The 23,733-nt window shown below is 45.0% G+C and overlaps 1 protein-coding gene across 5 annotated transcripts in view; it reads left to right on the forward strand.

Moving 5' to 3' along the window:
• The window catches only part of LOC120995678 (interleukin-1 receptor type 1-like), a 64,610-nt gene extending 54,344 nt beyond the window's left edge, over window positions 1-10,266 (forward strand). For all 5 annotated transcript variants that reach the window (XM_040425028.1, XM_040425032.1, XM_040425030.1 and 2 more), the window contains 2 exons: window positions 3,370-3,537; window positions 8,439-10,266. In XM_040425028.1, the coding sequence (XP_040280962.1) occupies window positions 3,370-3,537; window positions 8,439-8,800 (530 nt within the window). In that variant the 3' untranslated portion in view covers window positions 8,801-10,266. The remainder of the gene's footprint in view (window positions 1-3,369; window positions 3,538-8,438) is intronic.
• The last annotated feature ends 13,467 nt before the right edge of the window (window positions 10,267-23,733 follow it).

Genomic DNA, 23,733 nt, shown 5'->3' on the forward strand with positions numbered 1-23,733 from the left:
AAGGGGGTGGAATTGGAAAAAAACACTGTTCTGCCACAGTTTTATGGGTTTTGTTATTATGATGCTCGCTGTGCGGTAAAACTGACCTGTTGCTTTCATTTTCATTGTTGGTACAATTGCAGTGATACCACAATTATATATTTTTCTTTTTAAAAATAAAATTTTTGGGAAAAAAAAAAAAAAAAAATTTTTATCGCCATATTCTGACCCCCATAATTTTTTTATAGTTATGTCTTTGGGGCTATGTGAGGGCTCATTTTGTGTGTGACAATCGGTCATTTTTATTGATACCATTCGTTGACTTTTTGCTGACCTTTTACTCAATTTTTTTGGGAGGTGAAGCAATGAAAAAATGGTGAACATTTTGCAAACATTTTTCTTTCTTTTTTTTTGGACCTTTTTTAAGTTACCGTAGGTAACTATAAGAAGCAAAACTAAATTGTTTTTGCAATAGATTGCATTAAATTGATAAAGCAATTCAATGCGCTATTGCGATCTTCTTATGGAGCCCTGTCACCTGCATGGCTCCATAGGAACTACAACTCTGAAAGCCTTGGTTTCTTCAGTGAGACCAGGGCTTTCAATTTCAACCAACTCCTGTTCCCGGGTTTTTCACCTCTCAGATGTCTTGGTCACCCCTCAGCATCTGAGGGGTTAAATGTCTGCAATTGGTGTTATTGCAGAAACAGCTATGGTGTCTGTTCGGCTCAGGAGTGAGGACCATGTTTAAATTCTCTACTGCCAATGTTTAGGTAGGGAATGGGATAAAAGGGTTGTCTAGGATTTTTAAGATTCGCCAGTACCTTTGAAGAAATCTGTACCTACCTGCCGTGTGGCACTGGGGTTCCTTGGGCCCACCAGAGGAAATTATTCATGGGTCCCAGCCCATACATCATCAATACAGCCTAATAAGTTTTGAATCAAACATATAGACCCTAGTGGCAAGTGATTAGCTCCAAAGCAGCTCAATTTTTTTTTTTTCTCCTGGACGTTTGGGGTCCACCATGGTATTAGAGCCTGGGCTCATTGGAGGTTCCTCTGGTACTAGTGGGCCAGTATGACCCTGCTAGCATCTCCATGCTGCTCTGTTCCAACTCTGTGGAAGTTTTCACTGGACTTCCGGTCCACCCAGACAGGGTTAGGCTACTTTCACACTTGCGCTTGATCGGATCCGTTCTGAACGGATCCGATCATATTAATGCAGACGGAGGCTCCGTTCAGAACGGATCCGTCTGCATTAATAACTTAGAAAAATTTCTAAGTGCGAAATTAGCCTGAGCGGATCCGTTCAGACTTTCAATGTAAAGTCAATGGGGGACGGATCCGCTTGAATATTGAGCCATATGGTGTCATCTTCAAGCGGATCCGTTCCCATTGACTTACATTGTAAGTCTGGACGGATCCGCACGCCTCCGCACGGCAAGGCGGACACCCGAACGCTGCAAGCAGCGTTCAGTTGTCCGCCTGGCCGTGCGGAGGCGAGCGGAGCGGAGGCTGAACGCCGCCAGACTGATGCAGTCTGAGCGGATCCGCATCCATTCAGACTGCATCAGGGCTGGACGGAAGCGTTCTGCTCCGCTCGTGAGCCCCTTCAAACGGAGCTCACGAGCGGACAGCAGAACGCTAGTGTGAAAGTAGCCTTACATGCTCTGCTGCAGCCAATGATTGACTTCAGTGGTGGGGAGGAATTTAAAAACAAAAAAATACTGGACAACACCTTTAAAGCAAATTAATGGGGTTCCTTTTGTTTTCTTAAATATGATTCATATGGCTAAACACTAAATTTTGAAGAATTTTGAATGATGAATTTCATGATACAAATCAAATTATTTACTTACAAACTCATCCACTCATCAGTATAAGACATCATATAAGGCCCAATGCTGGTTAATCCTTTGTCTAACAATTCTGACTATAAAGCAAATAAAATTAATGGCCCTATTGAGTTATTGGAATTATATGTGACAAATATCCTCCAAAATACCCAAGGTCAAAAGTGATGTTTAGCATGCAATGGGCAAGTGTAGGATAAGATCTTGTTGTTAAATTCAGTGTGATACCAATGAAATTAATATCCTAGGAATAGTGTTGATCGCGAATATTCTAATCGCAAATTTTTATCGTGAATACCGGCACTTCGAGAATTTGCGAAGATGTAGAAAATAGTATATATTCGTAATGGCGAATATTCTAGATTTTTTTTTCATCAATAACCTACCTTCTTGCTTGTATGCCAATGAGAAGGCTATAATATCTTTGTCTGAGATTAGCAACATCCCTAGCAACCAATAGGAAAGTTGCCTACCCCTTTACTATATAGGAAACTCCCCAGCAGCCATTTTCTGCTGTTTTTTTGCAGTTCTGAGAGAGACAGCAGTGACATTGCTGTGCTTTTTGCTTTTACCTGGATCCTATTCCTTATCCAATTACATTAGATGGTTAGTTAGCTCATATATAGATTACAGATAGTTAGTGGGAGATAGTCAGTGTAGGTTAGATAGTGATATAGTATAGCTGATAGGTTCTGCTGTCCATACATACAGACATAGTGCTGTGATGTCACAACAATACTTTGTGCACCAATCAGTAATATCTACTCAGACCTGAAGTTGCATGTATTGTGCAAAAAATATGCGCATCATTAGTGCCGATTTGCGCAATATCGAAAATAATAACTGGAGATCAGGAATTCTAGAATTTGCGAATTTATTGCGAATATTATGAAAAAAAAATGTGAAATATTGCGAAAGCAGATGTTGCCTATGCTGCTCATCACTACTTAGGAACTGCAATCAGTGAAGCCAAATCGTTAGTGCATGAAAATATCTACAATTTGTGCAGATCCTTGTACCTTATTTTATTTTATGTAAAGAGAGTTTTTATTAAAATTAGCTTTACTATAACGCAAAATAGATTTAAATATAGAAATACTAGATTCATATTCTACTTGTAGAACTACAGGTGAAACTCGAAAAATTTGAATATCGTGCAAAAGTCCATTTATTTCAGGAATGCAAATTAAAAGTAATTGCATTAATGCAGCTTAAAATTAGAATTTTGTAAAAAGGTTCAATATTCTAGGCTCAGTGTCACACTCTAGTCAGCTGATTAATCCATACCCCCTGAGCAAAGGGGACCTCAAAATTGTGACTTTGGGGTTTCATAAGCTTTAAGCCATAACCATCCAAATTATAACAAAAAAAAAGGCTTGAAATATCTCATATGTTAGTTTCACCTTTTAAGTTGCATTACTGAAATAAATGAACTTTGCACGATATTCTAATTTTTCGAGTTTCACCTGTATAAAGACCTCTTATTTCACTATGCCCCAATCTAATAGTTTTGTTTCTAATAATGTTACTATTTCAGATGGGAAACTGTATGATGCTTACATAATATACCCCAAAAAATCCACGGGAACCAGCTCTTACTCTTATGAAATGGAAATATTTGTCCTGAAAGTGCTGCCAGAAGTTCTAGAGAAGCAGTGTGGTTACCGATTGTTTATAAGTGGACGAGATGACTTACCAGGACAAGGCAAGTATTTCTGTAATTTTTTTGGTCATTCTTGTTCACAAAACAGGTAAAAGCACAAATATTTTCCACTAAAAATGTGTCTAAAGACTATACTCGTTTAATATATGTCCAATGATGCAGCAAAAATCACATCAACATATATTGATGCACATTATACCAGGAACATATGCTTTCAAACTCCTGCACAATGTGATATTTATATTGCCCAGAAAATTCAGAACTCCATTCTTGAGTTGTGATCCTTTCTTCTAATATCAAAATGTGGCTTTTGGTGCAATGAGGGAATTGCCATGATCTTGTTGCACCTAAGCTTCACTCATTTCTGTTGCCAGCCCTTGTCTGACTACTTTGATTGACAGGGCCAAGCATCGAGGGATGAGCTGGCTACAGAAAGGAGCGGAGCTTGGGAGCAACGAGAGCAATGGCGATGCCCTTTTTACACCAAAAGCCTAATTTGCATATTAGGTAAAAAGTATTATAGCTCTTTAAGGGAGGGCAAGAGAAAAATAGCCTTGCTTGGGTTTTAGTTTAGAAACAACAGCTCTCATGTAGTGCAGCAAAGGAGGCTGTTTCAGAAAGGGAGTAGTAAACTAAAACGTAACTTTTATCATTCTTACTAAAACTGAAAAACGAAAAATGAGTAGCGTCATGTGTTTGTCAGGAATTAGAAGAAGCAGTGGCAAGTTGCCGATGCTCTGCCTCACCTTTCAAATTTTATGCTCAGTCCCTCTTTGGGGCTCGAACCTTATGGCAACCAATCAGGACAAAGGTGGGATCCACCTCCGCCTACGTCATCACTGATGCAGTTGCCTAGTTCTGCCTTTTGACCGGCATCCAGTTACCAGGCCCAAAGTGAAATTTGACAGGTATCGATCAAACCTATTAAGTAGATTACTAAAACAGCCAACGCAGCTTGACATGCTAACACTCTTCTCACATCTGCATTGTACATTTCCATTGTTGTAAAATGACTGCAATGCCCTAACATTTAGTTACCGACACTGAAAGCACTGTGCTAACATGTCCAGCATTTTTAGGCGTATCTGCAAGGGAAGCTTCAAAAGTAGCCTTTAATGCAGATAAGTGACACAAACATCACTTACTGGGTAAAACAGTCATATCACTGCTGCCTCTTCTCTAGAGATGGCCTTGCGGTTCGCCTGGCGCCGCGGTCCTTTCGCGGTGAACTTTGCGCGTTTGTGATTCGCCGAACATGCAAACATATGGCGATGTCCGCCAGCGCCATATTCTTTTGCATTGCTCCGAACTTTGACCCATGACACACACATCAGGTGGGACAGTACAGCCAGTTGAGACGTTTCAGCACATAGACACACCCCCACCCTATAACAGAACCCGATTTGGCAGCCATTTTTTATTCTGTGTTTTGCCAGTGTAGGGAGAGGTTGCTTTGTGGAGCAGGGACAGACTGTTAGGGACACTAAACACTAACTAATAGGGCCACAAAAACCCTTTTAAGGATTGGTATAGCTGTGCTATCGATAGGTGTGATATACTGAGGGGTGTGATATATTTATAATATACTTTCTAACATAGAAAGTATATTATAGTGCATTTGTATTGTGCAGCAGTTGTGTGCGGTTCTGCTGCGATACCGCAGCTATATAGTGGGACAAAAGCTATTGGAGTAACTAATTGCAACTGGTGTGATATACCTGCTTCCACAAAATACTGATTAAGGGGTTTGATATACCTGCTTCCACAAAATACTGATTGAGGGGTGCGATATACCTGCTTCCACCAAATATTGATTGAGGCCTGCCTCTTCTTCTCCTCCTCCTACTCCATCCTCCGTCTCCTGCTCGGCTGACTCATCCTTTTCCACTGCTACCGCCTCTTCCGCTGCACCCCCCCAAGCTCCCCAGAACCATTTGATGTGCCAGGTGAGACGTTGCCATGCTGTGCTGCGGCTGTTGTGCCTGGAAGCGAAGAGCCACACCAGTCCTGCACTGCTTTCAGCTCTGCGGTCACAGGCCGATCAGTGGCAAACCCAGATCAATTTGACAGTTAATAAAGTGGTGTGCAACAACAGTGCCAATCTGCTGAGCATGCTGAAACAGGGTAAAATGACACACGTGCCATGCATGGCACACGTCCTGAACTTAGTCGTGCAGCGATTTGTTGCCAAATACCCCGGGGTCCAGGACGTCTTGAGGCAGACCAGGAAAATCTCTGGCCATTTTAGAAGATCTTACACGGCCATGGCTCACCTTGCTGATGTTCAGCGGCGACACCACCTGCCTGTCATACATCTGATTTGTGACAGCCTAACGCGCTGGAACTCCACCTTGTATATGCTTGATAGGCTGCTCCAGCAGCAACGTGCCGTTAACGACTACCTGTACGAACTCTGCAGCAGGACAGGTTCTGGGGAGCTTGGTTTCTTTTCACCGCGCCAGTGGCTGCTCATGCGCGATGCATGCAGACTTCTGCGGCCATTTGATGAGATCACCAAACTGGTCAGTCTCAGCCAAGGCACCATCATACCTGACATCATACCTTACACCTTCTTTCTGGAGCGTGCATTACAATGTGTCATTGATCAAGCCGCCGAGGACCAGTACTGGGTGGCAACGTACTTAGACTCCCGGTACAAACACAAAATGGCGGACATGTTACCAGCATCACAGAGGGCTGTCAGAATGCAGAATTTCCAGGCCTTGCTGTGAGATATGCTGCATTCTGCTGTTGCGGGCGCTGGCAGAGGAATTTCCACCCACAGCGAAACAGGTGCGGGTATCAATCCTACCATGCCTGCAAAAAGAGGGCGGTTTGAAGATGTGTTGGTCACTTCGGATATGAGTCATTCGTGCAGCCAACCATACGACTGCCGCCCTTCAGATCCAACCTCAGGGAACACCTAGACCGGCAGGTGTCCGACTACATCTGGTTAACGGCTGATGTGGACGCTCTGAGAAGCGAGGAACCCCTGGACTACTAGGTATACAGGCTTGACCTGTGGCCAGAGCTGGCACAATTTTCCATGGAACTCTTGGCTTGCCCCTCGTCGAGTGTCCTGTCCGAAAGGACGTTCCGCGCAGAAGGGGGGATCGTGACCGATAAGAGGAATTCAACACCTGTGACGACCACATGTAATTGAATTTCCTCATACCAGCCCACACATATCCGCCACCACCCAGAAGAAAGAATGGTCCTTGTCTTATGTATATACAGCGGCATAAAAGGCCTTTTCTGTCAGGTGAATGCCTAATTTTGGGGGCCTGTACTCCACTGGCCTACAGTAAAATTGTTATCCAGTGACCGCCTAATGTACCTCCAGCCACATAATCTCTTGTTCTTTTCTGTCAGATGAATGCCTAATTTTTGGGGCCTGTACTCCCGTGGCCTAAAATAAAAAATTTCTAGGCTCCAGCAAGGCACATTTTTGAGAGTTTCCCTTTAAGATGCATAAAAATGGCAGGAATTTTTGCCATTGATCCCCCTCTGGTATGTCAGTGTCCATGTTGTGGGACTATTTGTGCACTTCTAGTAAGTATTTGGTGGCTGCAAATATGACCTGAAGGTTTTTCAGGTTCGCCTGCCATTAAGGCTACATGCACACGACCGTATGTGTTTTGAGGTCCACAAATTGCGGATCCGGAAAAAAAAGGATGAAATTCGTATGCCATCCGTTTTGTTTTTTTGAGGATCCATTGTAGCAATGCCTAAAACGAACAAGAATAGGACATCTTCTATATTTTTTGCGGGGCTACGGAACGGACATACTGATGCGGACAGCACAGTATGTGCTGTCTGCATTTTTTGCGGACCCATTAAAATTAATGGGTCTGCATCCTATTCCCCCAAAAAAATTAAAATAACATGGAAACAAACAACGTTAGTGTGCATGTAGCCTAAAGTGAATTGGGCACGCTGCGAACATTTGATCGCAAACGCGAAACGTCCCGGCCGATGTTTGTCCATCACTACTCTTTTCTCTCCAAGTGCTGGTTCTGCTGTTGGCCGTAGGGAAATGACTCCTCTCCTATGCCCTTGGCTTGAAGTTTAAGAACAGGCTGAACTCGAGCCTGTCAGTTTTATATGGAAGCCTTTGGGTCAAGCCAGGCCAAGCTGCCTCAAGTAGTCAGTTTAGCCAGGTTTGACCCACCAAAGGCTAACTAAAGCAGATCTATTAGTTAGATTCAGTATGGTCCCGGACCCCTCACGTACACTGCATTTATTTAGCGCCACTGGCACCTGTTATTTATGAACGTCCGTCCATCAGACGCCAGTGCGATCACGTGAGGGACATGATGTGAGTAAACCTGGGGCCAAACCTGGTGGAAAGGAGAGTAAGAGCGACTGGAGCCCTAGCTGAGGAGTGCAGCTGCTCTCTTACTGCCATCAGCGGTTCCTGTGTTCTGTGAATGCAGGGGATACTGTAATGACTGTAATAGCTAGGTTAACACTATGTCCCAGATTTACTTATTTAATTATAATATATAATTTTAATTATAAAGATAGTGTAAACCTAAACAGGCTGTCTAGAAGACCGTCACTAGATTTATCATGGGGAGTCAGGTTGGATGATAGATCTGGTGCAAAAGTGGCCCCAACCACTTTCAGGTAAGCCCCATCACCTTGCCAAACATGTAGGAAAAAAGAGTAGAGACCCTAGATGCACCTAACTGGGCCATTTTGAGATACTTTTTGGTGCAAACACAGTAAATCTCGGCCTATGTTTTTGTATTTTGGTCAAATTTACATGTAAAACAGGATGCAATGAAGCACAAAAATGAGTGGGGTTTTTTTTGTTTTGTTTTTTACTTCTCCTGTTGAGAAAGACAGATCTCTTTTTTTTGCATGAGAAATCAATAACTGAAATACCTTTAACAGATTTTTACTTTTTAAAATGTAAAACTATTTTCATGTTCTTTCAGCCATGGCGGACCTTGTAGATGAGACCATTGCACAAAGCAGAAGAGTAATTATCATGTTGGGAAACATATTCTGTGAAGACCATGGAGATGACTTTGAACAGAAAATCGCTATGTATGACGCGCTCATTCATAATAAAATCAAAGTAGTTTTGATTGAAATGGAGAAGATAACAGACTACACCAACATGCCTGAATCAATAAAATACCTCAAACAGAAGCAAGGCGCTGTGCGATGGAAAGGAAAATTCACAGAAGCCGCTCTTTCCCCTAATACAAGGTTCTGGAAAAACATCCGATATCAGATGCCTCCAGCCCAGCGTCCTTCTGACAAGGAACTGCACTACATACATTCAGAAGACTGAAATGAAGCGGGTATTAAAGACTTGGATACTGTACATTTGTGTGAATTATCAAACCTTACACATGTAATAAAACACTAGGCCCTTGGATGGAGCTGCACACCATTATTTTAAAGCAACCCTCTGGTTCAAGAGAAAATAAAGTCACATTAACTTAGTAATGAACAGAACACTTATCTAGTGACCTGCTTTTTTTTATTTACAGATCTGCTTATTCTTTAGCGTCTCATCTGCCATCCAAGATGGCTGCACCGCTTCTGATTTACAGACCTCCCAAGTGTCCCTCTTTTGGAGGGACAGTCTCTATTTTTGACCCGATGTAGCAGCCTGCCGGAGGTCCGTGTCGCTAGTGTGAAAGTAGCCTTATTACATTCACACTATTGACCCAGAAAGTGTTTGTCTGGTTTCTCTCTGTATATTCAAGCCCATCTTGTATATTATTTCATTATTTTATGCAATTGGGATTTTATTTTTGTGCTGTTCAGTAAGAGAAAACTATGGAAATGTAGTAAGATATGCAGGAAAAATATATCACAATGAAACAAAAGTGTCCTTCATTGACCGTCCGAAAAGTTGGGAGGCATCGATTCACACTGTACATTAGTAACCCAAGACACTTCCTACTTGTCTAGACCTGCTCTTGGGTTGACCAGCACTGTTCACGTGAGCAGTGCCGGCCAATCCAAAGGCAGCAGGAAATGTCTTGAGCTACCAGTGTGCATCAAGCAGTCTGAGAAGTGGTGCGGCCATCTTGGAGGACAGAAAAGATGCCTGAGAATTAATTGATCTGCAACTAAAACAATAAAAAGAAGGATACTAGAACCAGAGGGTCGCTTTAACTATATCAATGCAAAAAACTTTTGTTCTTAAGTGTGTTTTCACCTTTTCTAGCTCATTTATTCTTACTCCTCTGAAGCTCTGGTCTTTTCACTCTCCGTGGGCGGACAGCAGCAAATATGACTACCAAGCACCTGCATCGTCCAGGAGTGCATTGTGGTCAGGTTGTGCTAAGCATGCCTTTCCAGATTCCAAAGCTCTATTTTCCTGCCTTTCTTCCAAGCATACAAAATCATCACACACAGCCCTAGCAATACTAATACAGTATGTAGCACTATGGTATGTAATGCATCTCTCAATTTCCTTCTACACTGTCTTGAGAGAAAGATGTAGATATAGGCTATAGATTTCCATGAATTTAGAAGGAGGGAGGGAAGAAAGGGAAGAAAATGTAATGTACGTAAAAAACAAACAATATTTTTTACTTCATATATATTGCAAAAATACTTCATTTGGAATGTTCTATTCATTGTATAGTAATACTATTCATGGGTAACCCCTTTAAGGCTGGGGCTACACAACAACATGTGTCGCACAACCAAAAACATTTGTGTGACTTGTCTGCAACTTGATTTCACACAATTATTTTACAACTGCTATTTGGCTACAAAATCAGTCAAATTCCACAAAAGTTACAGAAAGGTCACAGTCACATGCGACTTGTATTGTGGTCGTCAATAATGGCAAAGTCACGTTAGACCTGCGACCAAAAAATCCGCTATTTCACAAATGTCACCATTTCACGTACTACCTCCTAATATTACAGCTGCGCTTTCATAGGCTTTAATGTTTGGTCTGCTGAACTGTTAGGTCTTTATTCCTAGAAAAGAGGGAACAACCCTTTTTATCAGGTATTACTTGTACATATTTGTAGCATTCACTTCAGACATAAAATGCACCTGATGTTATAGGACATACAGTATGTGTAGAAATTACTTTTTTTACTGTTTAGTTCATTAACATAATGTGAGCCATTCATATCCAATACATTGGAAGAAATATGTGCCTACTCATTGAAACGTTTAAGTTCCGGAAATGAACAGAACAGCTACCTCAGATAGAAGTGTATTTCTATGTAAATGCAGTACAAAAGAAAGAGGCAAAATGTTGTGAAGCATGTCGGAAATGAAAAGATCCTGTATGTCACTTTTCCTTGTAAATATCATCCTAATTCTAGAAAAAAAACTAAAAGATTAAATAGTTTTGGTTACATAAAAATGCATTTTGTTTTTTTCTATTGGTCAAATGTATAAGGGCTCTTTCACACTTGCGTTGTTTTGTTCCGGCATAGAGTTCCGTCATCGGGGCTCTATGCCGGAAGAATCCTGATCAGGATTATCCTAATGCATTCTGAATGGAGAGAAATCCGTTCAGGATGTCTTCAGTTCCGGACCGGAACGTTTTTTGGCCGGAGAAAATACCGCAGCATGCTGCGCTTTTTGCTCCGGCCAAAAATCCTGTACACTTGCCGCAAGGCCGGATCCAGAATTAATGCCCATTGAAAGGCATTAATCCGGATCTGGCCTTAAGCTAAACGTCGTTTCGGCGCATTACCGGATCCGACGTTTAGCTTTTTCTGAATGGTTACCATGGCTGCAAGGACGCTAAAGTCCTGTTTACCATGGTAAAGTGTAGTGGGGAGCGGGGGAGGGGAGCAGTATATTTACCGTCCGTGCGGCTCCCGGGGCGCTTCAGAGTGACGTCAGGGCGCCCCACGCGCATGGATGACGTGATCGCATGGATCATGTCATCCATGCGCATGGGGAGCTCTGACGTCATTCTGGACCGCCCGGGGAGCCGCACGGACGGTAAGTATACTGCTCCCCCGCTCCCCACTACTACTACGGCAACCAGGACTTCGTCTTCAAATGCTTTCAGGTCACTTGCGGTGTTACGGATCCGGCGGGCACCTCCGGCAAATGGAGTACACGACGGATCCGGACAACGCAAGTGTGAAAGAGGCCTAAGGCTGTGTAAGATTTGTTGTAGAAATCTATTTTATACATCTGATTATGGGTTTATCTGATTATGTTTATGCAGTTTGTGCATAGATTTCTGCAAACCATTTTTAGATGATTTGGGGCAATCACAGAAATATACCCAACAAATCTGTAACATATGAATCTAGTTACAGATAATGATTCCAGTAAAATCTATTGACTAGAGGGAGCTCAAACCAAAGAGGTTATTTTAGCTTCCAGTAAATGGTACCTGTACTCACTGAGTTCCCCCTAGTGGTGGCTACAGGTAGACAGCTTTGTAATAGAAATGAAGCAGGAGATTTATCAATGTATTTTTGCCAATGAACACCAAATTTATGAAACACATATTCCACTTTTTCTGACATAGAAGTTCAATAAAAGGGTGAGGTAGAGGATGACTTTTTTTTATTAAAATTTCTTTTGCTTAAGGCGGTTGGCCACTTTCTAGTTAATTTTGAGCAAATTGTTGTGAGATGATTATATGACACTTACTAATATAGCCTTTGTTGAAATTCTACCATTTTCTATATTTTAAGGTATGTTTAAGGTATTTGTTTACAAATTATTTTGTGCTGTCCACACAGAGGTCCTGTCCATAAGATGGCTGCTGATGGACGGTCATGTGACCAGACAAATCAACGCCATGTGATGTTTCCTCCATTCAGGTACACTGCTTCTGCCGTCTGCACTTCACTGCTGGGAGGTTAGTGCAGGTGCAGTGTATTAAGATGGAGGAGACATCACATGGAGGTGATTTTCCTGGTCACATGACCCTCCATCAACAGCCATATTATGGACAGAACCTCGATGTGGGCAGCACAAAAGGGGGCATACCTCATAAAATATAGAAAATAGTGTAGAATTTCAACAAAATCTATATTAGTAAGTGCCATATAATCATCTCACAAACACATTGATCAACAGTAACCAGAAGTAAAAAAAAATAAAATACAATAACTGTCAGAATTCTGGGGAGTTGTGCTTTGCACTGTTTGCACTACACCCATGGTGCTTAATTTTTTTTATTTTTATAGAATTGATCTGTGTCTGGAAACTTTGCTGCTGTGTGCAGAGTGTTTACCACAGTCCATAGTTTAGAGGGAAGTTACAGATTGTTGAACAAAATACACATTGCAGCTTGTTTCTATGAATGCAGGTTAGGAACTATTTGGCTCGCAGCCAGAGTATATTTGGGAGTTGTTACATTAATGGGGTTACCAGTCTAAAGCTTAATGAAAAGTTATACAACCTACTACCTGAGCTTATGAGTCCCCTGTTTTTGATAACTGCAATTTGCCAAGATGCACTATATTTATTTGACTTGTAATTATTTGACTTTTACTTGTAACTGTTTAATAATGTCATGGTCTTACCTTCTTGCTGTTCTCCCTCGTTTGACATGTGCTGGCGGCCATCTTGGTTTCTGGGTTTCTTGTAGCCTTCCACCCCGCGGCTCCTCCTTCCCACTGGGAGGAGCTGGATGCCTAGCTCATATATATAGGAGGTCTGTGGCGTCAGTTCCTTGCTTGGTCCTCCTGTGTTCACATGCTTCTAAGACTGCTGCTGCTTCTGGTTCCTGATCCTGGCTTCGTCTGACTACCCTGCTGGTTCCTGATCCTGGCTTCGTCTGACTACCCTGCTGGTTCCTGATCCTGGCTTCGTCTGACTACCCTTCCGGTTTTCTGACCTCTGGCTACGCAAAGACTCTGCTTCGGTTTCACCATCCGTTTGGACTTTTGCTTTATAGCTTGATTTGCAATAAAGCCTTCTTATTTTCACTTATCTCTTGTTGTACGTCTGGTTCATGGTTCCGTGACATTAGGACCAAGCCATGAATTCTGACGGTACAGGGCCATCCTCGCTACCCACGCTGGTTGCCAGACTTGATCAGCAGGATCACCTGTTGGGTCGGTTCGCTGTGGCGTTGCAAACCCTGCTTGAACGCACGGCTCATTTCGCTCCTACTGCCGCTCCGGTTGTTGCGCCAGAGTCTACCCCGACACCTGTTGTTGCGCCTGCGGTGTTTCGGGGTATGTCCGGTTCTGCCCCTCTTCCACAGCGCTTTGGGGGAGAGCCAACTCAGTGCCGAGGTTTCCTTAACCAGGTGGGCATTTATTTCGAGTTGCTGCCACATGCCTTTCCTACTGAGAGATCAAAGGTGGGCTTCTTGATCTCGCTGCTCGCAGACAAGGCCTTGGCCTGGGCCAGCCCTTTATGGGAGAACAACGATCCGGTGGTTGCCGAGTTTTCCGGTTTCATTGCTTCTCTTCGGAAGGTATTCGATGTGCCGGCTCGTGCTGCCTCTGCTGCGAAGCTCCTTATGTCCATCAGACAGGGTTCACGATCCGTAGCCGAATACGCCATTGAGTTTCGTACCCTGGCAGCAGAGGTGGGCTGGAATAATGAGGCTCTGGTCGCTGCTTTCTCTCATGGTCTCTCGGATGCCTTGAAGGATGAGGTTGCAGCTAAGGACCTACCAGTGGAGCTCGAGGCTCTTATTTCTTTCCTGATTTTGATTGACACCAGACTCAGGGAGAGACCTTCCTTTAAGGAGAGCCTGCGGAGGTCTTCTAACAGATTGGCGCCTACGTTTGCTATCCCACCCGTGCCTCCCTCTCCTCCCACGCCTCCTGGGGATGACTTGTCTGGGGGTGAACCCATGCAGCTGGGGTTTGCTCGCCTGTCCGAGGGGGAGAGGGCACTCCGGAGACGCGAGGGCCGATGCATGTACTGTGGTCTCGGTGGGCATTTTCGGTTGGCATGTCCGAACCGTCCGGGAAAACGCTCGTACCTGAGATCCTGTCGGGGGCAGATCTTGGGTGGAGTCTCCTCGTCCCCGGTTTCCCGTGTTGACAAACCACTGATCACTGTTGTCCTCTCCTGGGTCGGGGGCTCGGTGACGACCCAGGCGTTGGTGGACTCTGGTGCTGGTGGTTTGTTCATTGATAGTATGTTCGCTGCCGCCAATTCCATTCCTCTGCAAGCTCGAGGTTCCCCACTGGCTCTTGAGGCAATAGACGGCAGACCCCTTCTGCCGCCACACGTGACTCATGAGACCCTTCCAGTGGGGATAGCCATTGGTGCCGTTCACAGAGAGTCGGTCTGCCTCCAGGTTATTTCGTCTCCACACTACTCGGTGGTCTTGGGGTACCCCTGGCTCCAGAAGCATAATCCGACTTTCGATTGGAGATCGGCCGAGATCCTCTCGTGGTCACCGCAGTGTGGGGCTAGTTGCATCCATGGGCCTGCCAAGTTGCTGTGTACTTCCTCGGACTCTCTGTTGCCTCCTGAATACGAGGAGTACCGGGATGTATTCGATAAGGTGCGTGCGGTTGCCCTACCTCTGCACCGCCCATACGATTGTGCCATAGAGTTACAATCTGGTGCCGTTCCTCCTCGTGGCAAGGTCTATCCACTGTCGGTAGCGGAGAATGAGGCCATGGAGGAGTACGTGAGGGAGGCGCTTTCACGCGGACACATTCGCAAATCCTCGTCCCCGGCAGGGGCTGGATTTTTCTTTGTGAAAAAGAAGGGCGGTGAGTTGAGGCCTTGCATCGATTACAGGGGTCTCAATCGCATCACGATCAAGAACGCTTACCCGATACCCTTGATTTCCGAGCTGTTTGATCGCCTTAAAGGGGCCACGGTCTTTACCAAACTCGACCTGAGGGCGGCATATAACCTGGTAAGGATCAAGGCGGGCGATGAGTGGAAGACCGCGTTTAACACCAGGACCGGTCATTATGAATCCTTGGTTATGCCCTTTGGGTTGTGCAATGCGCCCGCAGTCTTTCAGGAATTCATCAACGATGTTTTCCGTGACCTGTTGCAGCAGTGTGTGGTGGTCTATTTGGATGACATCTTGGTATATTCTGAATCCATGGAGGCCCACATTCTGGATGTCAGACGAGTGTTGCAACGGTTACGAGAGAACAAGCTGTTCGGTAAGCTTGAGAAATGCGAATTTCACCGATCCCAGGTAACCTTCTTAGGGTACATCATTTCCGCTGAGGGGTTCTCCATGGATCCTGAGAAGGTTTCGGCTGTCTTACAGTGGCCCCAGCCCAGTGGTCTTCGTTCCCTGCAGCGCTTTTTGGGCTTCGCCAATTATTATCGGAAGTTCATCAGGGACTTTTCCATGCTGGCCAAGCCTCTCACGGATCTAACCAGGAAGGGCAGTAATTCCCAGGTCTGGCCGCTCGAGGCCATCCGAGCTTTTGAGACCCTAAAATCCGCCTTTGTGTCGGCTCCCATTCTGTCGCATCCCAACCCTGGGTTGCCCTTTGTCCTCGAGGTGGACGCGTCTGAGACGGGAGTAGGCGCCCTTCTGTCTCAGCGTAGAACACCAGAGGGTCCTCTGCTTCCTTGTGGGTTTTACTCCCGGAAACTGTCTCCCGCGGAGTGCAACTATCAGATTGGTGACAGGGAGTTATTGGCCATCGTGCAGGCCCTTAAAGAATGGAGGCACTTGCTCGAGGGTTCGGGGGTTCCGGTTCTCATCCTGACGGACCACAAGAATCTGACCTACCTTTCTGAGGCCAAGAGATTGACACCACGTCAGGCCAGATGGGCTCTGTTCTTGTCACGTTTTAATTACGTGGTCTCCTACCTACCCGGTTCCAAGAACATCAGGGCGGATGCCTTATCACGGCAGTACTCCGAGCTGTCCAGGGAGGAGTCGATTCCGACCTCGCTCATACCTCCGAATCAGATCTTGGCCGCCATTCGCACCAGCCTGACCTCTCCTCTGGGTGAGCAGATTTTGGCGGCTCAATCTGGTGCTCCCTCTGGGAGACCCAACGGCAGATGTTTTGTGCCTGAGGAGTTGCGCACTCGGTTGTTGCGAACCTACCATAACTCCAAGACCGCGGGGCATCCTGGAAAGAATCAGCTGTCCTGGGCTGTTTCACGTCTGTTCTGGTGGCCTTCCCTACGTTCCGACATCGCCGCATATGTAGCGGCATGCTCCGTTTGTGCCCAGAGTAAGTCCCCTCGGCACCTTCCGTTGGGGCTTCTGCAACCCATAGCTACCGGGGAGCGCCCATGGTCACACCTGGGGATGGATTTCATTGTGGACCTCCCTGCATCCCGAGGCCATACGGTCATTCTCATGATTGTGGATCGGTTTTCCAAAATGTGCCACTGTGTTCCTCTCAAGAAGTTACCCTCTGCACAAGAGTTGGCCACGATTTTTGCCAGGGAGGTCTTCCGGTTGCACGGTTTGCCCAAGGAGATTGTGTCGGATCGGGGGAGTCAGTTTGTGTCCAGGTTCTGGCGCGCCTTTTGCTCCCAGTTGGGGATTCATCTCTCCTTCTCCTCGGCCTACCACCCTCAGTCCAATGGGGCCGCAGAACGATCCAATCAGGCCTTGGAGCAATTCCTTCGTTGCTATGTCTCCGATCACCAAGACAATTGGGTTGACCTCCTGCCTTAGGCTGAGTTTGCCAGGAACACGGCGGTGAACTCTTCCTCTGGGACGTCTCCCTTCTTGGCCAATTATGGGTTCCAACCTGCCGTCTTACCGGAGGTATTCTCTCCCCAGGATATTCCTGCTGTGGAGGATCACCTTTCCGTCCTACGTGCTTCTTGGGTACAGATCCAGAAGTCCCTTGAGGTCTCTGCGCAGCGCCAGAAACTCCAGGCTGATCGCAGACGAGCGCCTGCTCCTTCCTACCAGGTCGGAGACCGTGTATGGTTGTCCACCCGCAACCTCAACCTTCGAGTGCCCACTCCCAAGCTGGCTCCTCGCTTTGTTGGTCCCTTCCGAGTGCTTCGCAGGGTAAACCCGGTAGCCTATGCCCTTGCGCTTCCCCCTGGCATGCGGATCTCCAACGTGTTTCATGTCTCCCTGTTGAAGCCACTGGTGTGTAATCGTTTCACTTCCTCGGTTCCTCGGCCTCGTCCGGTCCAAGTGGGCAATCGTGAGGAGTATGAGGTGAGCAATATCCTGGACTCACGCCTGGTCCGCGGTCGGGTGCAGTTTTTGGTCCATTGGCGTGGTTATGGTCCAGAGGAGCGTTCCTGGGTTCCCTCCGCAGATGTCCATGCTCCTGCCTTGCTCCGAGCCTTCCACGCACGCTTCCCTCAGAAACCGTTTTTTGCTCCGCGGAGGAGGGGCCCTTGAGGGGGAGGTACTGTCATGGTCTTACCTTCTTGCTGTTCTCCCTCGTTTGACATGTGCTGGCGGCCATCTTGGTTTCTGGGTTTCTTGTAGCCTTCCACCCCGCGGCTCCTCCTTCCCACTGGGAGGAGCTGGATGCCTAGCTCATATATATAGGAGGTCTGTGGCGTCAGTTCCTTGCTTGGTCCTCCTGTGTTCACATGCTTCTAAGACTGCTGCTGCTTCTGGTTCCTAATCCTGGCTTCGTCTGACTTCCCTGCTGGTTCCTGATCCTGGCTTCGTCTGACTACCCTGCTGGTTCCTGATCCTGGCTTCGTCTGACTACCCTTCCGGTTTCCTGACCTCTGGCTACGCAAAGACTCTGCTTCGGTTTCACCATCCGTTTGGACTTTTGCTTTATAGCTTGATTTGCAATAAAGCCTTCTTATTTTCACTTATCTCTTGTTGTACGTCTGGTTCATGGTTCCGTGACAAATAAGTAGTAGAAGACTATGCATTTCTGGGCCAAACAGATCCCTTCATCAGGTCAAATTAGCTGCATAATTTCAAAACCAAAGTAATCATAATTCACTGGACACAGCACCACTGCTTCCATTGTCAGGCCTTTGGCTGCGGTCAGCGAAGGAACAAAGCTAATCGCTAATTGCTAACTATTATCGGTGAGCAGGGGTGCACCACCAATGAGGCCAGGCAACACCAGGTAGGGGCAGGAGCAGCGGAAGAGCCATGGGCAATGAGCGCTTTCATTGTGGCAAAGTGGTTAAATTAAGAAATTTGCATGGGGGGGAGGGGCGTTTCACTTTTCGCCTCAGGCAGCAGAAAGGCTAGGTGCACCCCTGACGATGATAGTATTGTGTTTTAATATCCACCCTCACCATTTACTCTACTGCACATGAGTATAAAACCTAATATGGTAGATCACCCAAAGCTGTGGCATAAACTTTAAGAAAAAGAGGTACAGCCAGTGGGGCATTTAAAAGTGCTGACAGCTTTTGAGGTTAACACACATAAAAAAAAAACTGCAGCAGACATATTTGGGGTCATTTATGAAACTGGTGTAAAGTAGAACTGGCTTAGTTGCCCATAGCAACCAATAAGATTCCACCTTTCATTTTCCAAAGGACCTGTCAAAAATGAAAGCTGGAATCTGATTGGCTGCTATGAGCAACTAAGCCACTTCTACTTTACACCAATTTGATAAATGACCCCAAATATGTTTGCTGCAGTGAACCATTACAGGCACAAAATTTTTACCTAAATATCACAAGAGTCTCTGACCAAGAGATGAGCGGGTGGGATACTCCTCAAAGATCATGAACTCTGGCTCTGAAAAGCTGCCAAAGATAAGGCTGTGACAATGTTAGGCCTCATGCACACGACTGTTGTTGTGGTACGCATCCGAGCCGCATTATTTACGGCTCGGGTGCGGACCCATTCACTTCAATGGGGCCGCAAAGGATGCGGACAGCACTCCGTGTGCTGTCCGCATCCGTTGCTCCATTCCGTGGCCCCGCTAAAAAAATATAGCATGTCCTATTCTTATCTGTAAGGGTGATACAGATCCTCTGGCCTAGAGCACCTGGTTCCTTGTTTGCACACAGAGTGAGCTATTCCTCAAACACTTCTCTTTCATGTCCTATTCTTGTCCGTTTTGCGGACAAGAATAGGCATTTCTACAATTGGCTCCTCGTTCCGTTCCGCAAATTGCGGAAGGCACTTGGGCGGCTTCCGTTTTTGGCGGATCTGCGGTTTGCGGACTGCTAAAAACGGAACGGTCGTGTGCATGAGGCCTTAAGGAAATATATTATCAGGCTAATTTTTTTATTAACATATGCATGAAACAAGGCATATCTAATAAACAATACACACATGCATAGGATGAGTGCACAATAAAAAGGTAGATTTTTTTTTAAAAGGGAGAATGAGTTTGTTCACCTGGAGAGGCTGAGGACACTATGCGAGGAAGAAAATAGAAACCCAGACATTGAAGGTAAGGAACCACACCTCTCCAAATAAACACACCAAGAGGAACAAAGTAGACAACATTTTGAGGGCCCTTCTCCTACCACGGATGTTCTGATGACATCGGAGTACCCATTGTGCTCCACTTTTTGCTTCGGTGTCCACATTGTAGGAAATATCTGGGACTGACGCTCATCCTATCACCTTGGCACCATCAGAAAAGCAGCTAGGAATGGGCAAAGTAAGTATAAATTGTTATATTTTTAAATACAGTATATACAGAGTGGAAGTGATTGGGATAGTGAGGATAAACATATAACATACACTGAGTGGAGGTGATAGGAACAGTGAGAGTATACAATATACAAAAAACATATACCAAGTGGAGGTGGTGGGAACAGTGATAGTATACAGCATGTACAGAGTGGAGGTGATGGGGCAGTGATGGTATACAGTATGTACAGAGTGGAGGGGATGGGAACAGACTGTTCCCATCACCTCCACTCTGTACATACTGTATACCATCACTGCCCCATCACCTCCACTCTGTACATACTGTACACCATCCCTGTTTTCCATCCCCTCCACTCTGTATATAGTGTATACCTTCACTGTTCACCATCACCTTCACTCTGTACATACTGTATACCATCACTGCCCCATCACCTCCACTCTGTACATACTGTACACCATCCCTGTTTTCCATCCCCTCCACTCTGTATATAGTGTATACCTTCACTGTTTGCCATCACCTTCACTCTGTACATACTGTATACCATCACTGCCCCATTACCTCTACTCTGTACATACTGTATACCATCACTGTTGAACAGCCATCAGATCCACTGGATCTTCAAGAATCAAGTGGGGCTGGGTCCAAAAAGTGTTATAAAAAGTGAAAAAAAATTGCACAGTTCTAATAATCATCAGTCCTCATTGTGGTTATTGATGTATTTTTATTCATTTTATGTATTTGTTTTACCTTGATTGACATTTTACCTGATTAAATGTGTGCTTTATGTTAGAGTGCTCGCCCAACACACTTCTTTATTTCCCAATTTACTCTTGAGAGGTAGGGTGTCCTCTCCTTTTGGGTTGGTAGCACCATACCATAGGTAATTAGGAGTGAGCCACCACCATAGCTGTTTTCCACTGTACTTTTTTTTAAAAAGTCGCAAAAAAGGTCACTATAGTAGGCAGCTGATATGAAAAATACTGGAGTAGTATTTCTAGACAAAAGTGTTAGATACTCAAAATTTAACAAATAACGTGCAACATACATTTGGTATAAAAAATAAAAAAAACACGGACTTCAAATATTATCCTCAAAGTAAATTCATCCCTATATGCCTATATTTCTTTTTATGTCCCTTGAACATTTGTTGTTGATTTCTAAATGCCTCATTATTGTGAGATGGAAAATGCAGCTGCTGTGGTTTGACTGACAAGCTTTAAAAGACATGTGAACACACCTTGTCTGCTTGTGTGAGCTACACTAATTGTCTAAATTCTAGCCATTCATAACTTTCTTCTTCCCACAGTCACATTAATGCTGCGGTCAATCTTGAAGTGAGATATGAAAATACTTTAGATCCGGAAATGGCTGCCCATGGGAGTAGGGGAATCAAGAAAATATCCAATAATAAAAGACAGCAAAAAAGTGTGTAATTCATGATGAGGCTACAACAATAATATAGTTCCCATTTAATAAAATTGATGTCACAGCCTCAGTCCAAATACTAGATTATGTTGAGGATGGAAGTCATGGTGAAATATTACATCTAATCATATTCCTTTATCTTAAACATGTTTCAACAGAGGAAGAGAGAGAAAGATGACGTGACTATATGCTGTTCTGCCAAACAGGTTTTCCAACAGGCGGGTAGGGGACTAATAAGGGACTTTATAGCGTGCCGTCAGAAATCCGCAGCTTTGTCATTTGTTTCAAGCTGTGGACAAAAGTTCACTAGTGTGGCAGATTGTGACCTAAGGGGTGTGATTAGTGTTGCTCGGGTCGAACACCTCGAGATGCTCGGGTGCTCTACAGAGCACCCGAGCACAATGGAAGTCAATGAGAGAACCCAAGCATTAAACCAGGCACCCCCTGCTCTGAAGAGGGGAGGGTGTCTGGTTCACAGGAAAAGGTCAGAAATTGATGGAAACACCACTGAAATGGTTCGGGAACAGCATGGGAAGGATGTCTGGATGCATCTTGGACTCCCAGGTCGATGCTGGGAACCATGTTGTCCGAGTAGTACGCCAATTTTACAGACTGACAATAATACGCACAAAACCGAAGATAAAATCGATTTTAAAGGAAAAATTGTTATAAAAAAATTCTTTACTGTATATTTACCTGCATATAAAATGCAAGTGCTGCCAAAAATTACAAGGCAGAGGCACTCCGATACAACCTGTATATCACATAAAGGAGGGCCTCATTCACATTGTGCTACAATTGTTCAGGTAGTGGGACTCCTACACACATAAAGCCTATGCACTAAGTGAAAGGGCTGCAAAAAATTACAAGGAACCGGCACTTCAATACACCCTTTATTACACATAAAGGAGGGCATCATACATACCCTTGAAAAATTATGATTTATGGCCTGCTGGTGACCCTCAAATACATTATGGGCGAGGGCCTGCTGCTGAGCTGACCATCTAAGGCTACTTTCACACCTGCGTTCAGGTGTCCGCTCGTGAGCTCCGTTTGAAGGAGCTCACGAGCGGTCCCGAACGCAGCCGTCCAGCCCTGATGCATTCTCAATGGAGGCGGATCCACTGAGAATGCATCCGCCTGCCAGCGCTCAGCCTCCGCTCCGCTCAGTGAGCGGACACCTGAACGCTGCTTGCAGCGTTCGGGTGCCCGCCTGGCCGTGCGAAGGCGAACGGATCCGTCCAGACTTATAATGGAAGTCAATGGGGACGGATCCGTTTGAAGATGACACAGTATGGCTCAATTTTCAAACGGATCCGTCCCCCATTGACTTTCAATGTAAAGTCTGAACGGATCCGTTTGCATCATCATGACCAAAAAAAAATAAATTTTTTTTTTTTTTTTTTTTTTTTTTTCATGGTTATGCAAACGGATCCGTTCTGAACGGATGCAAGCGTTTGCATTATAGGAGCGGATCCGTCTGTGCAGATACCAGACGGATCCGCTCCTAACGCAAGTGTGAAAGTAGCCTAAAACATTAGGGATGAGGGTCTGCTGCTGAGCTGACCATCTAAAACATTAGGGGTGAGGGTCTGCTTCTGAGCTGACTCTCTAAAACATTAAGGGTGAGGGCCTGCTGCTGATCTGACCATCTAAAACATTATGGGCGAGGGCCTGCTGCTGTGCTGACCATCTAAAACATTAGGGGCGAGGGCCTGCTGTTGTTCTGACCATGGAAAAAATTATGGGTGAGGGCCTGCTGCTGAGCTGACCATCTACAACATTATGGGCACGGGCCTGCTGCTGAGCTGACCATCTAAAACATTATGGGCGAGGGCCTGCTGCTGAGCTGACCATCTAAAACATTATGGGCGAGGGCCTGCTGCTGAGCTTACCATCTAAAACATTATGGGTGAGGGCCTGCTGCTAAGCTGATCATCTAAAACATTAGGGGTGAGGGCCTGCTGCTGAGTTGACCCTCTAAAACATTTGGAGCGAGGGCAGCCTAATAAGCATGTTAATATGATGGAGGAGGAGGAGGATGAGAAAAGGAAGATTGAACCATACAGGGAGTGCAGAATTATTAGGCAAGTTGTATTTTTGAGGATTAATTTTATTATTGAACAACAACCATGTTCTCAATGAACCCAAAAAACTCATTAATATCAAAACTGAATATTTTTGGAAGTAGTTTTTAGTTTGTTTTTAGTTTTAGCTATTTTAGGGGGATATCTGTGTGTGCAGATGACTATTACTGTGCATAATTATTAGGCAACTTAACAAAAAACAAATATATACCCATTTCAATTATTTATTTTTACCAGTGAAACCAATATAACATCTCAACATTCACAAATATACATTTCTGACATTC

The sequence above is a fragment of the Bufo bufo genome, chromosome 3 (assembly GCF_905171765.1).
Source record: "Bufo bufo chromosome 3, aBufBuf1.1, whole genome shotgun sequence".
NCBI classification, from domain to species: domain Eukaryota; kingdom Metazoa; phylum Chordata; class Amphibia; order Anura; family Bufonidae; genus Bufo; species Bufo bufo.